Here is a 16,118-nt window from a genome sequence, read left to right as displayed (position 1 = left end):
ATTTGTATGCTGTTGGTGGATTTCTGTCGTTGTCGTGTTGCGCTGTGTATGTGATAAAGGGGAACCATACTGGGGTGAAGCCGTCTTCTTCTATTTGACCCCGTGTCAATTTCAACTTATTGGTTAATTTTTCTAATAGGGCTATTTCCCATACCGTCTGGTACCATTGGTCTATGTTTACTCCTGCCAGGTCTTTCCAGTGTCTGGTTATGGTGTTTCTGGTAGCTGAGAGTAAGTGGGTTATGAGTTCTTTGTGATGTAGGTGGGCATTATTGTCCTGGAAGATGTTTAGCAAGGCCAGTTCTGGGGTAAGTTCTAATGTTTGTTGGGTTATTTTACCTACTTCTCTTACGGTTGTTCTCCAGAATTGTTGGGCTTTGGGGCATTCCCACCACATGTGGAAATATGTGCCTGTTGATGTGCATCCTCTCCAGCATTTTGATGAGGTTCCTGGGCGTATTAGTGCTAGTTTTCGTGGTGTTAGGTACCACCTGTAGATGGTTTTCAGAGTGAGTTCTTTCCTTTTTGCTGATATGGATTTAAATGGGGGTTTAGACCACATTCTGGTCCATTGAGTGGGGTTGATTTCATAGCCTATATCTTCTTCCCATTGTTTTTTTATTGCGTCTGAGTTTGTGGAATTTTGGTGCAGTATTTTATATATTGCAGATACCATCCCTTTGCCGTGACCCTTTGTCGTTAGAAGGAGGTTTTCAAAAGGTGTCAGGGGTCTTGTTGCTGCTGATTTTATTACTGGCTTGTTTAAGAGGGCATGTAATTGGTGTTGTGCTAACCAGGGTATTTGGGTGTCTTCTAGTTTATCCTGTATTTCTCGTGTTGTCAGAGGTATGTTATTTTTATAGAAGTCTGTTAGGCGATATAGGCCTTTGGTTTGCCAAGTTTTAGTTTGGATGTTTTGTGCTGCCTGGTGGAATAATGGATGGTAGACCAGGGGGAGTAGTGGGGATGTGGTTGGGGTTAGTTTGTCCGTTTCTGTTTTCCATGCTTTGAACATGGTTTGTGTGTACCTATTAAGTGTTGTGGGGATCCTTCTTAGTTTGTTTGGGAAGAATGGGTATGCTGTGGTGCTGATATTCTCAATTGTGTCTCTCTCTAAGTGTATCCATTGTTTTGTCTCATCTTCCAGTATATACGGGATTATATGTCGTATTTGATTGGCCCTGTAATATGTTTCTATGTTAGGGATTCCCCATCCTCCTTGTGAGGTGGGGAGGTGCAGGTATTTGGTGCTTATTCTTGGTTTTTTATGTGAGAAGATGAAGGAGTGCAGTTTTCTCTGCCATCTGCGGAGTTGAATTGGGGGGATCCAGACTGGGAGGGTTTGGAATAAGTAGGTTAATTTTGGGAGGGTGATCATTTTGATCATTGCCATTTTATCTGAGAGGGTGAAATTCATGGTGTCCCATCTCTTCAGGTCTTTGTTTATTTGTCGCCACAAGGGTTTATAGTTGTGTAGGTATAATTTGTTGAGATTTTTGGTTATTTGTACCCCTAGGTATCTGAACTTGGTGTGGCAGAGTTTTATTTTGGTGATATTAGTGAGTTCTTTCTGGGTGTGGGGAGGAGTGTTGAAGCACATGGCTTCTGATTTTGCAAAGTTTACTCGCAGGCCTGACACCGTTGCGAATGTGTTGAGTTCTCTGGTTAGGGAGATTGCTGTGTTTAAGGGGTCTGATGTTGTGACCATTAGGTCATCTGCAAAGAGCCCTATTTTATATGTTCTGCCTTTTATTTCCACTCCTTTGATGTCTGTGGCTGCACGGATTCGGATTGCTAGCGGTTCTAGGGCCAGTATAAATAGGAAGGGTGATAGTGGGCATCCTTGTTTTGTGCCCCTTTGGATTTTTATGCTATTGGAGTCTATGTTGTTGATTCTGCATTTTGCTGAGGCTTGGGAGTATATTTGTTTGAGGACTTGTAGAAAGTTTGGGCCAAATTTCATGCTAGTTAATACTGCTAACAGGTATTTCCATTCTAGGCAATCAAAGGCCTTGAGGATGTCTAGAGACATGATTGTCAGTGGGGTTTTGGTTGCCTTGCTGTGTTCGATTAGGTTCAGCAGTTTCCTGATGGGGTCTGTGATATTGCGACCAGGGACGAAGCCAGTCTGATCTGGGGCTACTAAATTGCATAAGAAGTTTTTTAAGCGGTTGGCCAGGATTGATGTGAATATCTTGTAGTCTTGGTTTATTAATGAGATTGGGCGATATGATTCGACTTTGAGATTGTCCTTCAGTGGTTTTGGGATGGAGACTATTTTGGAGTGGGTCCAGGTTTGGGGGATGGGCCCCCCTTTCATGATGTCGTTAAATAGGCGAGTCATGTGTGGCATTAGGGGTTCTTTGAATTTCTTATAGAATTCTGCTGTGAAGCCGTCTGGGCCTGGGGCTTTGTGTGGTTTCAGGTTTTTTAGGACCGTGTCTATTTCCTCTGGGGTGATGGGCCTGTCCATGTATTCCTGTTCTTCATCTGTTAAGGTAGGCATGGTCAGCCCTGCTATGAATTCTTTTATTCCCTTCTCAGGTGGGTTGTGGGATGTGTATAGACTAGAGTAAAATTCTGCAAATTCTGAAGTTATTTCTTTGGGGGAGAATGTTGTGTTGCCGTCTTTTTTGGTGATACAGTGTATTCTTGTTTTGAGTGTTCTTTTCCTGCATCTATTCGCTAATAGTCTGGAGTTCTTCCCTCCATATTCGTAGAAGCGTTGTTTAGAATATAGAATGTTGATCATTGTTTTATTAATTTCTAGGGAATCTATTTCTCTTCTCTTTTGTTCTATAAGTTTAAGAAGTTTTTTGGATCCTGTTTGTTTGTAGCGTGATGAGAGGGTTGTAATTTCTTGTTCCAGTTTACTAATCTTTGTGGTGGTTTGTTTTTTAAGGAGTGTTTTCTCTTTTATGCAAGCTCCTCTGGTGACTGCTTTCATTGCGTCCCATAGGAGGGGGGTTGTTATGTTGTCTACATCATTTTCTTTGAAGTAATTTTGGAGGGTTTTTGTGAGACTTTCTCTAATTTGTTTGTTTGTGGTTAGGATGGGGTTAAAGGACCATGATGGGGTATTATGTGTTCTCTCTCCTATTTTAATAGTGACTTCTACTGGGGCATGATCTGTGATTTTAATGTTGCCTATGTTTGATGATTCTACCCAAGGGATTAGACTCTGTGTGAGCAGAATGCTGTCCAATCTGGACGTTGTGCCATGCCGTCCAGATTGGAATGTGTGGGTAGTGTCTCCCGGGTTTTGTTCACTCCAAATGTCGTAGAGACCCCTGTCTTTTAGCAGTTTTATTAACTTGTAAGAGTCCCTAGTTATTGGGGGTTTTCCACGAAGGAAAGTTGCCCATGGGGTTGTAGATTGGATGTTTTTTAGGGATATGCCTTTCATATTTAGGTTGAGGTCGCCTCCTAGGATTGCTTCCCCTTCCATGAAGGAGAGAAGTTTGTTCAGTGTCTTCTGGAAGAATTCTAGTTGTTTTGAATTTGGGGCATATATAGAGCCGATTGTCAGTTTAATTTTGCCATCTAGTGTTCCTTTGATGAAAATGAATCTGCCCTTTTTGTCCTTCAGGACTGTTGTGGCTTTGAAGTTTAGGTCTTTATTAAGTATTACAGCTACTCCGCGGGCCTTTCCTGAGCCTTGTGCCACCCATTGTTGACTGAAGCGGGGGTCGCTCAGAAGTTTGTTCCCTTTGGGGGGGTTGTGTACTTCTTGTAGGAAGGTGATGTGTGGTTTCATGGTGTTTATGTATGAGGTAATGCGTTTTCTTTTAATGGGGTTTCCCAACCCCCTCACATTTAGTGTAATCGCTTTTAAGCTAGCCATCACGTCTATCTGTTGTGTAAGGCGATTCCTTGCCAACCCGTCCAGGTTGTCCTGTGTCTCTCACTATGTGTTGTTTACTGAACCATTGGGGTTTCGCTGACCTAGGGTGTGGTGGGTAGGGGGCTAGTGGGGTTAGAGTTAGATTTGGGTTAGAGAGTAGGGAGTAAGTTGTATAGAGTTTCCTATGTGTAGTCTTATAGGTGTTCATCTGGGGTATTTTGGGCCGTCCGGCCCTTGGCCGGTTGGCCCTGGGTCTCAGCTGATGTGGAGTGCCGTGTTCAGAGACAGGCCTTCCCCCTTGTCGTTTACGATGGGGGGTGATCAGCGAGACAATGTAAAGCGTCTTTGCGACATGGATGTCGGGTATAAGGTTTGGGAACAATGTTGCCAGTATTAATAGCAACATCATTTTTGTGTTAGGGTGTAGGTGTGAGTGTTGGTGCGCTCTCTGGTGCCACCATTGTGCTGATTGGGTTTTATCTTTTAGCCTGATCGTAGGTTGGGTAGTGTAGGTTGCATTTGTTATTTTTCCTTAGAATGGGTGGGGTGTGTGTGTTGAGGGTGTGTGTTGTGAGTTGTTGGGTGATGGGGGTGTGGTTGAGGTTGTTTGGACTGGTGTTGGAGTGGCAGTTTCTGTGGGGGTGTGGGGCTGGGGGGAGAATGTTGTTGGTGTCAGTGTTGTTCATAGCCTAGGGGGGAGGGGAGGGAGGGGAGAGTCACCAGTCCTTCAGTTTGGGATGTCTTCCGGCTGCTTCATTTTGCTGCGGTTGTTGTTGCAGTAAGGTCGTTCCTCTGTGCTGTGTTGTCTTGGTCGGTCTTGGTCAGGCTCCTCGTGTCGTACGGTCGGCCGGAAGGTTTCGCGCCTGATGGTGTTGTTTGGCTGTATTGGCGCGCTTTGTGTTGCTCTCGATTCTTTGCCTTTTTCTTCTTGTTGTTTTGGACTTTTGTCCAGCCATTTGCTGTTGTTTCATTGTCTTGGTCTTGGCTGACGCTTGGTGGGTCCTCTTGGAGCCATTCCGGTGGGGTGCTGAGTCCGAGGTCCTTCAGTAGTTGCCTGGCTTCTGTTTTGTTGGTAGCTGTGTATTGTTCTGTGTTTTTTGTTGCAATGAGGCGGAAGGGGAAGCCCCAACGGTATTTGATCCCTGCTTCTTGGAGGCTTCGGGTGCATGGGCGTAAGGTTTTCCTCCGGTTTAGGGTGTCTTGGGACAGGTCTTGTAAGGCCAGTATGTGATTGTTTTTGTATTGAAGGTTGGTCGAATTTCTAAGGTAGTTCCAGATTTCTTCCTTCTTTTTGTAGCGTGCGAAGCACACGATGATGTCCCTTGGGGGGTCGTTGGGTTTTGGCATGGGTCTTAGAGCTCTGTGCGCCCTTTCCAGGTCGTCTATCTCAATTTTCAGGTTTGGCACTGTGTCTTTTAGCCAGCTTACTATTAGGTTCGCTGGGCTTTTCTCTTCCGCTTTTTCCGGAAAGTTGCGAAAGCGGATGTTGCAGCGTCTATTCCGGTCTTCAAGGTCCGCTTGTTTGATTTTCAGCTCTTCGTTTTCTGTTTCCAGTTCGTTCAGTTTCTTTTTTATATGTGTGTTTTCCTCCTGGTGTTGCTCTATTGCCCTTTTTTGTGTTTGGTTCTCATTCTCCAGAGCTACCAGTTTGGATGTTAGTTCATTGATTTGTGCCTGTAGGGGGGCCACTGTGTCCTCCAGTTGCTTTGTGAACTGTTTTGTTAATTCTTTCGTTATTCTCTCTATTAGTCTTGTTTCCAGGTCCCTCTGATCTTTTTTAGTCATTGGGTGGTCGTCTTCTTGGAGAGGCGTTGCGTTCTCAGCGCTGTTTGCCATTTTCCCGGTTGGTGTTGTCGTGGTTTCCCTGGGGTTTTCGGTTTGGGGTCTGCTTGGTGACTTCTTGGAGTGGGGTTTGTTGTGATTGGGAGTCGTGGTGTTAGGTTGTTGGATTGATCAGGCGTTGATTGGTGGCTATTCAGAGCGTTTGAATTAGGCGGTCATTTGTGTGTCGCCTGGGTTGTGTATTGCAGGCTTCTCTGGAGTTCTCGCGTTCTCCTCAGTGGTGCGCCCTCGTGTGTTCAGGGGGTGTGTGTTGGGGTCCAGTTGGGGGTGGAAGGTGGGGTTGTGGAGCCACAACAGGTAATTAAAGGGTTTGAGCTTGGCAGGGTCGTTTTCAGGTAGATTTAAACAGAACTGTATAGTGTCAGAGGGTGGGAAAGAGGATGGAGAGGGGATTTAGGAGGAGGGAAAAAGAAGGGGGAGGGGGAGGAGACTGGAAGGTAAATGGGGGTTGGAGGGAAGTGGGGGAGTGGGGAGGAGGGAAGGGGTGAAAGGGCGGTAGAGAGAGGGAGGAAGGAAGGGAGGAAGGAGGGAAAGTAGTAGCAGTGGTGGTATATTGTATTGGTGCTTTTAGGTTTGGTGTGGGGTAAGGGTTTGCTGGGGGGTTGTTGATGAAAGTGGGTGGGGGTATAGGTATGTAGTTGTTGGGGATCAGGGGGGAGGGAGCGGGGAGCAGGCACACTTTAGGTGCGGTATAGGTTGGGGGCTGGGGCTGGGGTGGAGAACAGTGTATTTGAAAGTGTGAGGGATGGGGTATTAGCAATAAATCAAAGTAGGGATGACTGCAGTGGCAGAGGTCCCCTTTTAAACAGAGAGGTGCTGGGGTTAGGTATGGGGTGGATTTAAGAAATAAAATAAAGTGGTCGTGCAAGCATGTGGGGGGCGGGAAGCGGGGTGGCTGGGGTGGTGGGAGGGAGAGTTAAGGGAAATGCATAAAGGGGGGGATTGGGTATTAGTAACTAAGGGGGGGGTTCTGTATGTTAAGGGTGGGAGTGGGATGTTATAGGTGGTGTAAAGATGCTGGTGTGGGGGGGAGAAGAGTAAGGTGGGTTTAAAAGGTAAAATGGAGATAAAAATTATAGGTCACACACACACACACACACACACACGCACGCACACACACACACAAGACAGAGCCAAAAAGGGGGTAAAAAAAGCAAAATTCTGTGGAGGAGGTGGCTGCAATGGCAGCGCCTCCCTTAAAAAGGGGGATACTAGAAAAAAAAGGGGGGGAAGAGGAAAAGGAGGGGGGAAATGGGGGGGCCTTTCCTGTTTTTATTTTGTTTTCCAAATTAGAAGGACTAGAGAGTGCTGGGGGGGGGGCTAATGTAACAATAGAGATTGCAAAATGGGAGTTATATAAAAATTGAAAAGCTAAAAAAGATAGTTGGTAAAAATGGGAGAAGCAATACAAAACAAAAACGAAGACAAAAAATAAGCAGAGATCTCCTTGGGTGATCTCAAGCAGTGTTCTTTCTCCCTTCGGGAGTTCTATCTCCCGCTGCCTCTCTCTGGGTCTCGCCCGTTGAGAGCAGCAATTAATATATGTATATATGTAAAACGACAGCAACGACAAAAATCAGGTTTTAAAGAGTGTTTTTTTTTTTTTTAAATAGAAAAAATAGGGGGAAATAATAGTGATAGTAGTAAAAAATTGGAGGAAAAATATTTATAAAGAAAAAAAAAGAGTGAAAAAATAAAATGAAAAATAAAAATAAAAATAAATTCAAGAAATTGCAAACGCAATGTCTTTTCCGACGGGCCTCGTTGGTGGGATGAGAGCTGGGCTGGGGCCTGGGTTTTTTGGCCTCGTGTTTCCCCCACGGCCTTTGTCCTCCTACCTCGCCTCTTCTCCCTTGTTAGTGGTGGGGGATCCCTCGGTAGGGCTGCTAGTCCAGAGCGCGATGGTGGGGACAGCAGGACGGGTCCTTTCTCCTTCTTCTCCCTCCGTCCCGGTGGGGGAGAGGGCGGCTGCAGCCGCAGCCGCGGCGGTGCACGTGGGGACTCTCCTTCCCCTCCGGTATGTTTTTTTTTTCTCTCTCTCTCCTCCCTATGTCCCAGGGGGGAGAGAGTAGTGGCGGCGGCGGCAGCGCGCTCGGGGGTTTTTCCTTTTACACCGGAGCGTCGGCGCTCCGGGATGCAGGCTTCAGCGCTCTCCTTTTCGCCGGAGCGTCGGCGCTCCGCGGTGTAGCTTTCCCTGAGCGCCACGGAGCTTTGCTCCGCCGGTGGCCGGGTGTCCTTGGGGCCGATCCGACGTGGTCGCTGGGGAGGGATGTCGGCTTTCCAGGTGGTCCACCGGGACCACTAGGTTCTTGTGCAGCAGCTGCTGCAGTCTTGGTGGCTTTTCGGTGTCCGGGGGCTGTTTTTTCCAGGTTCCCTTTTCTGAAGGGAAGAACTGTAGCATGCAGAAGGGCCCAGCTTCCACCCCCAAAGGCATCTCCAAAGGAGAGCTGGGAACAGCTGAGAGAGGGGCTGCCATACAGTGTAGACACTACTGAGCTACTGAGTGACCTGACTCGGTGTCCAGCGGCTCCCTGTGTTCCTAGGAAAACATAGAAGTGTGAGCGGGAGACAAAGAACGAGTCAGACCAGCCGATCACATGACGGCAGCTGCCCAGGCGCTTAGGACCCGGGAGAGCCACAAGGGGGCAGCAAGAGAATGAGAGGATAGAAGGAAGTCCTGGCAGCAGTAGCCATAACACAAGCCTTCCATTTCTCCGCCCCTCATCAGGCTGGCAGAAAGTAGGTACAGAAGTGGCTGTGACACTTTCCAGGAGTAGAAAAAGCAAAAGCTGGAGAGATGGCCCAGGAAGGGACAAAATCTCTGCACTCTTGACTTTCCAGTTCTGCAAGGCTGAACCTCCTGTTTTGTTTTCCAAGGGGTGACACTCAGGTGATTTTTCTAGTCACCTAATGCAATACAAGAACACCCCAAAACCAAGCGTCTGTTCTTACTCTGCCTGTAAGGAAGAACAGAGGAACCTGAGCCCTCCACAGGTTGCTGGATTTAGTAGGGATGGGGAGGGACAAAGTTAGCGTGCAAAGCAGCAGTGAATGAATAAGCCAAACTCAAGTAATGCTCACCTGCCAGTCAGGAAGGCTCACACAGATAAGGAGCTCAGGCAGAAATGAAGAAGGGAAGGCTTCTGAAAGGATGGGATATTCTTATGTCTATACCGGAGTTTGGGAACGCCTCCACCTGTCAATCTCCTGACATCACAACGGTGTCAGCTGATTTATCAGCTGATTCCTGGGGCTTGAGTAGTTCTGTGGGTGGTGCTTTGCAAGCACTGACCAGTTTACTGTCAGCTGGTACCTCAGGGTCTGTGTGCAAGGTTGTTGGGGGACCTGAGATCTGGCCCAGACATCTCTTTACCTGCTCCACACTTAATATCATACATGATGTCAGACCAGGCATCCCCAAACTTCAGCCCTCCATATGTTTTGGACTACAATTCCCATCTTCCCCAACCACTAGTCCTGTTAGCTAGGGATCATGGGAGTTGTAGGCCAAAACATCTGGAGGGCCGCAGTTTGAGGATGCCTGCCCTATATGATGTCAGATATACACAGGTTTCCATAGCCTGGCCAAAATGGCTTTGTGGGCTAAACGGGGAAGCCACAGGCTGCAAGTTCCCCACAATTGATTCATCATATTCTCTTTTGAAGAGCCTTTTTGTGCTTAAAAGAGCAAAGGGCAGCCCCAATTTTATTTTTGAAAAATAGGTACACCTCTCAGATGTAGCAGAAGCTTGGCACAAAGTGACAGAACCTAGATCACTCTGCGGCAAAGGGGAAAAAACCATTAATTAATAAGTACATTCATATACATATATTTTAAAGAGCCGTACTGAAAGGAAGGGGGGCGGGAGTCTCCGATGCCTCCTGTTCTCTCGATGGGAGGAGGAAGATCTGTGTGGCTCTCGGTGCATTGGGAACCGGCGTCCGAATGGGAGCTCTCGGCCAGGACCAGCTGGAAGAGTCAAGAGAGGAGAACGGAGTCAGAAGCAGGGGCACAGTTTGCATTTAAACCACCAAAAGTGCAACGCGTGTCTCAGATCCTCAATTGCACCTGTTTGCAGAAACGTGGGGAAATGCTTTGTTAAAAAAAAGACACACACCCCAAACCCCTGAAACAGTAATGCATCTTTGCAGAAAAACATAACACTGTATGTAGCCCTTTGCCTCAGTCATAGAAAAGCAGGAGAAGGAAGTGTGCAGAGGCCAGAGAAAGAACGATGAGTGGAGGTGCGTCCTATTTGCTGAAATCCTGTAACCTTTCATACCACATATGTTCCCGTTTATTTTCTGTCCTACTTGTAAGTACCTCGGTTTAAGTACACAATTGGTTCCAGAAGTCTGTACTTAACCTGAAGCGAACTTTCCCATTGAAAGTAATGGAAAGTGGATTAATCCGTTCCAGATGGGTCCGCGGAGTATTCAACCTGAAGCGTACTTAACCCGAGGTATGACTGTACAGTACAAGAATTGCCCCTCCAGATGGCAATAAATCTCCTATCATCAGGAAACCACCGCAGAACCACTAATAAAGCAGAATTATATGTGGATAGCCCAGTATAAACCCACCCCTAGTGCACTATGATTGCCTTAGCAACATGTTGCAGCAGACCTCATGGGAGGTCCAATGCCCATTCATCCTGATCGGCTCGCAGGGCGCTGTCATGGACTGGTTGGACATAGAAGAGTGGTGGGGGCCACCAGCTGGGGAACCAAGAAGGGAAGAAGGCTCAGAGCCCAGGGAATGGTGGTGGGATGACAACAAGCGGTCAGAGGACGAAGACTGGGAATAGGATGTATTGGAAGCTGAAGGGGTAACAGGGCTTAGTGAGCTGGGTGACTCTGTGGCAGAGAGAAGTCCAGAATCAGAGGCAGAAGCTGAAGCTGGTGAAAGGGAGGCGGCGGCGAAGAGATAAGAGATGTGTCAGGCTGGTGAAGAGTCACTGGTGTCTCTCCCTCCTGCTGCTCCCCTCCCCTTTTGTCTCCCAGAACCAGAAGAGGGCTGAAAGAGGTGGAGCAGCGGCAGGCTGCATGCAGGCATAGTCTCCAATTGCTGGGGGAAAGCTCTGGAGAGGAGGGGACTTGGATGGCTGTGGGGAGGCATGGACTTACAGTCCTGGCAACTGATTCATGGGGTAAGACCTATTGGGAATGAGCTGCTGTGCTCATTTAGTCCTGACACCCAGCCAAGTCTGTGAAGATCATGTTTTTGCTAATAAGGAGTTAGCTCCAACTTTGAACGGTGTGATTTACTCCCTGCTCGCTCTTTGAGAAGCACTTATACATCTTCCCATTAGTCATATGTCCAGTCCACACCTTTCCAATGCATTTCCCAACAGCAAGAAGTCTGATTCTTTTTTGTTGTTAAGTAGATTTCTTGCATTAGGACAACAGAGCACTTCAAAACACTTTGAACGTGCAAACTTAACATTCTAGTATATGCCTGAACACACACCCATGACATACTGACAGTCGGGAGGTACCCCAATGCCCACCTCCGCTGGCCACCAAGTTGCAACACCAAGTTGAGCTTCTGTCGACTGGCACATTTCCCCAATTTTAATTAGTTCGTTCAGCAACCAGCTACATTTCCAAAGTGAAATCATAGATGACAGCAAGCCGTTGGGGGAAAGCGAACTGCATAAAGCCAAGGGGTAGGAAGGGAATGGGAAAAGAATATATCACACAGACAAGACAGCCACAAAAGGCATGAATTATGGAGACTTTTTGTTCCCCCTAGAATAGCCTAAAATGGCAATATGTTTCTCATCAGAGACAAGCCCATCTCCCAAAATGAGAGCCATCAGGGAAACAGAGAAAGAATAAGATTATGCCGGCCCTTGGTGAAATTGGCAATCCTGTAGCTGGCGCAGAAGGGAACCGTTAATGGGAAAAAGGTAAGTCAGGGAGGCAGGTTGATGAGACGGATGAACAGAAAGCAGAAAAGGCTGTCCCTCCCCAAGGTGCTCTTTGACTGATGGAAATATCTGTACAATCTTTTAAAAAGAGAAAATCAAGGGAAGGATCGTGCAAGAGTCACACAAGTGACTTTCCTCCCTGTTGGGCTCATCTCAGAATCTAAAAAGAAAAACTTTTCTAAGACATCACATTCTACTGCTTTGGAGAGAAAGACAGGCACCTTTTTCTGCTGACGTCGCCTGCCTTCGTCAAGAGCAGAAAAAGACGGAGGAGGAAAGACGAAAAGCATTGAGGCAGCTTAAAGCAAGGTTAACCCACATGGCACTCCCCTAATGTGGTTGGACCACAACTTCCATCGGCCCCAGCCAGCAGAGCCAAAATTTTCCAAATTTGCACTTTCATAAACAATATGCAAACTGAAGCACCGCCATTCTTCAAGATTTGCACTTCTTCCGGAGAATACTGACAACGAATCTCTTCACCCTAGCTTTTGAGATGTGTATTTTGAGGGCCCACCTTGTTTTCATGATCATAAGCTATTTTAAAATGTTTTTAATACTGTGTTTTCATGTTGCAAGCTGCCCTGGAAGCTTAGGTGAAGAGCGGGTAATTAATAAATAACAACAACCACAACAATAACGTTGCAAAGCAAAAGAAAAAAGAAAAAAGCAAGCCTACAAAAATGCACAATGAAGAGAAATTGCTTCGCAAAAGTGTGCATTAGGCAAGATTGCAACCAAAAATGTAGTAGGATAATAAATGAGGACTTTTTTAAAAAGCAAATTGCTAAAGGACAATTTTAAGATTGAATTTTAGATTGGAAAAATAAGAAACAGAAAGAAGTGACATTGATCGATCCTTCCATCCTCGCAGTAAGCCTGCAACTTGTACACATTTAACTTGTGCACATTCCGTTTTATATGAGTGGGTTTGTTTTTTTAAGTAGCGGAAAGGGCACGTGGTCCAGGAAAAATGACTTTGGCAATTCCACCCACCATTGAACCCAATAGGTTTTGATTATACAGTCGTACCTTGGTTGCCGAACACCTTGGAACATACATTTTGGCTCCCGAATGATCGAAAACCGGAAATGAGTGTTCCGGTTTTCGAACGATTTTTGGAAGCTGAATGTCCAGTAGCCAATCGGAAGCCGCATCTTGGTTTTTAAACAGTTCTGGAAGTCAAACGGACTGCCGGAATGCATCCTGTTCGAGAACCAAGACACAACTGTACTTGATTTGGGTTTTAGGCACGGTCCCAGGAACGTAAGGCCCATGTAAATTGTGGGCTTGGTAAAGGTAAAGGGACCCCTGACCATTAGGTCCTGCAACTCTGGGGTTGCTCTGCGGCGCTCATCTGGCTCTATTGGCCAAAGGAGCCGGCGTACAGCTTCCAGGTCATGTAGCCAGCATGACTAAGCCGCTTCTGGCGAACCAGAGCAGCGCACGGAAACGCCGTTTACCTTCCCGCCATAGCAGTACCTATTTATCTACTTGCACTTTGATGTGCTTTCAAACTGCTAGGTTGGCAGGAGCAGGGACCGAGCAACGGGAGCTCACCCCATCACGGGGATTCGAACTGCTGACCTTCTGATCGGCAAGCCCTAGGCTCTGTGGTTTAACCCACAGCGCCACCAGCGTCCCCCAATTGTGGGCTTACTGTACTCTATTTTAAAAGGCACAATCACTCCCCAGCATCTCCAGGCAGGGCTGGGAAAAGACTCCTGCCTCAAATCCTGGACAGCATCTGCCGGTCAGTGTAGACAAGACTGAGATAAATGGAATAATGGCTGTGGACGATATAAAGCAGCTCTCTATGTTTTTACACACAAAGAATTCAGCTCACATTTTTTCATTGTATGTCTGGGTTGTGCCCAATGCTAGTTCTAGTCTGAGTAGACATACTGACTGTGACTAACATAAGACCGATAATTTCAATTGGTTTATTCTAAGTGGGACATTAGGCCGCATTGACATCATATATTTGAAGCACTATGACACTAGTTAAAACAACCATGTCTTCACCCCCTCCCCAGAATTCTGGGAGCTGTAGTTTGTTAAGGGTACTGAGAGTTGTTAGGTGACCCCCTCGATTCCCCCCACAGAACTACAATTCCCAGAGTGGCTTAACAATCAATCCCTCTTCACAGGGAACTCTGGGAATTGTAGTTCCGTGTGGGGAGCAGGGGGTCACCTAACAACCCTCAGCACCCTTAACAGACTGCAAGTTCCAGAATTCTTCAGGGGAAGCCATGGCTGTTTAAAGTGGTAATCATATACTTCAAATGTATGCTGTGAAGGTGAACTTAGTTGGATTGACAGCCCATGACAAGCCACAGTTTGACGTAATGTGTGATTTGGATGCCGACGTCCTCCCTGAATTAAGACTTTCACCCACCTCTTACAATGAAATACAATTTCCACAATGTGTTCGCCCAGCCGCTGACGCTCAAGTGATGCATTACCCAAGCAAATTTAGCGGGCCCCTCCCTGTGGCGACTCTCAATCCAATACTAAGTTGAATGGATTTTTTAAAAATTTATTTTCATTAAAATCACAACCGCATGGGGCAGTGGGCCTGTTAAGCATCCATGTGCACAAAAGGAGACTAAGTATATATCGTTGGTTTTTTTTTTAACGCCTCTGATAATGGGCACCAGAATGCCGGAGCCGGAGAAAAATGAAGCATGACATCACCGCAAACCAATTGGGAGCCGTGTCAATCCCAAGGAAGCCAATCGGGGAAGAGATGCGCCGTTAATGCGGTGCCTCCCTTGGAAATAAGGCAGAATGGCCTACAATGGTCAACCCACTGTGCGCAACCTGCCATCATCAGCCAGCGACTCGGCTCCTCTCAGAATCAGCACGCAGTGAGCCAGCTTAATTCTTTTCACAAGGAAAAAGAGCTGGCCCCAGCAGGGTGGCTGGGCCTGGATTGTCGGAGGAAAGAAAATGGGGCTGCCTTTTCAGGAGCTATCAAGAGGCAACGGAGGTCGTGAACAGCACACACACACAGAGAGAGCCCTCGATGGTGGAAGGGCGTGGACTGGCCGAGGTGGTCCCAATCCTGCTAGGCCAACTTATAAAGTTAAGGAGGACGCAGGGTTTAATGAACTGCTCAGGAATTTGGTGGAAAAATAATGGAAGGTGAATTGTAAAGCTTTTGATCTCAGAATTTTATTGGTGAGCATCATGAATAAGGACTGGCGTAGATATAACACTGGCTGGCTGCACTCCTATTCATGAAACAAAATAAAAAAAATTCCTTCCAGCAGCACCTTACAGACCAGCTAAGTTTGTCATTGGTATGAGGTTTTGTGTGCAGGCACACTTCTTCAGATACTCCTATTCATGGTTATTATTATTATTATTATTATTATTATTATTATTATTATTATTAATACCCCGCCCATCTGGCTGGGTTTCCCCCGCCACTCTGGGCAGCTTCCAACAAATACCAAAATACATTAAAATATCAGAGATTAAAAACTTCCCTAAACAGGGCTGCCTTTAGGTGTTTTCTAAATGTCAGATAGTTGTTTATCTCCTTGACCTCCGATGGGAGGGCGTTCCACAGGGCGGGTGCCACTACCGAGAAGGCCCTCTGCCTGGTTCCCTGTAGCTTTGCTTCTCGCAGTGAGGGAACCGCCAATAGGCCCTTGGCGCTGGATCTCAGTGTCCAGGCTGAACAATGGGGGTGGAGACGCTCCTTCAGGTATATAGGACCGAGACCGTTTAGGGCTTTAAAAGTCAGCACCAACACTTTGAATTGTGCTCGGAAACATACTGGGAGCCAATGTAGGTCTCTTAGGACCGGTGTTATGTGGTCTCGGCGGCCGCTCCCAGTCACCAGTCTAGCTGCCGCATTCTGGATTAGTTGTAGTTTCCGGGTCACCTTCAAAGGTAGCCCCACGTAGAACGCATTGCAGTAGTCCAAGCGGGAGATAACTAGAGCATGTACCACTCTGGTGAGACGGTCTGCGGGCAGGTAGGGTCTCAGCCTGCGTACCAGATGGAGCTGGTAGACAGCCGCCCTGGACACAGAATTAACCTGTGCCTCTATGGACAGCTGCGAGTCCAAAATGACTCCCAGGCTGCGCATCTGGTCCTTCAAGGGCTAGGAGACGAGGAGCTCTCTGCAGTTTCCTTGCCCATTTCTGCGCATGAATTTCCATTTAGCCCCCCCCCCCCCGGACTAATAATGCTTAACTAATAATGCTTAACAACTGCTCCGGCATTTTTCACAAACCATGGTTTGCTCTGAACCGCAGCGTGCAGTTGCAGTTAGAAGTGGGTTTGGAATGAGCCACTTGGCCCCACACACCAGTGCAGACAGCATGCTAATCGGAACCAGTTCCTGTGTTTGCCTTCCCCACCCCTCCCTCCCCATCACTTCTTTCCTTAAGCCTGAGGGCCAAGGACTATCTTGCTTGTTTTCATTTTATCTGAAAACTGCTCTGGGAGCTTTTTTTTCCCAACTGAGCAGCAGGATATATAAA

General features: G+C 47.0%; 1 protein-coding gene across 2 annotated transcripts in view; it reads right to left on the bottom strand.

Annotated features, from left to right (window-relative positions):
• Positions 1–16,118, bottom strand: part of DVL1 (dishevelled segment polarity protein 1) — a 101,712-nt gene that overhangs the window by 46,323 nt on the left and 39,271 nt on the right. For both annotated transcript variants that reach the window (XM_035121026.2, XM_035121027.2), the window contains exon 3: positions 9,535–9,656. In XM_035121026.2, the coding sequence (XP_034976917.2) occupies positions 9,535–9,656 (122 nt within the window). The remainder of the gene's footprint in view (positions 1–9,534; positions 9,657–16,118) is intronic.

Source organism: Zootoca vivipara, chromosome 6 (genome assembly GCF_963506605.1).
Source record: "Zootoca vivipara chromosome 6, rZooViv1.1, whole genome shotgun sequence".
NCBI lineage: Eukaryota > Metazoa > Chordata > Lepidosauria > Squamata > Lacertidae > Zootoca > Zootoca vivipara.
Note: the sequence above shows the minus strand (reverse complement) of the source record. Positions and strands in the feature narration are given on the sequence as shown.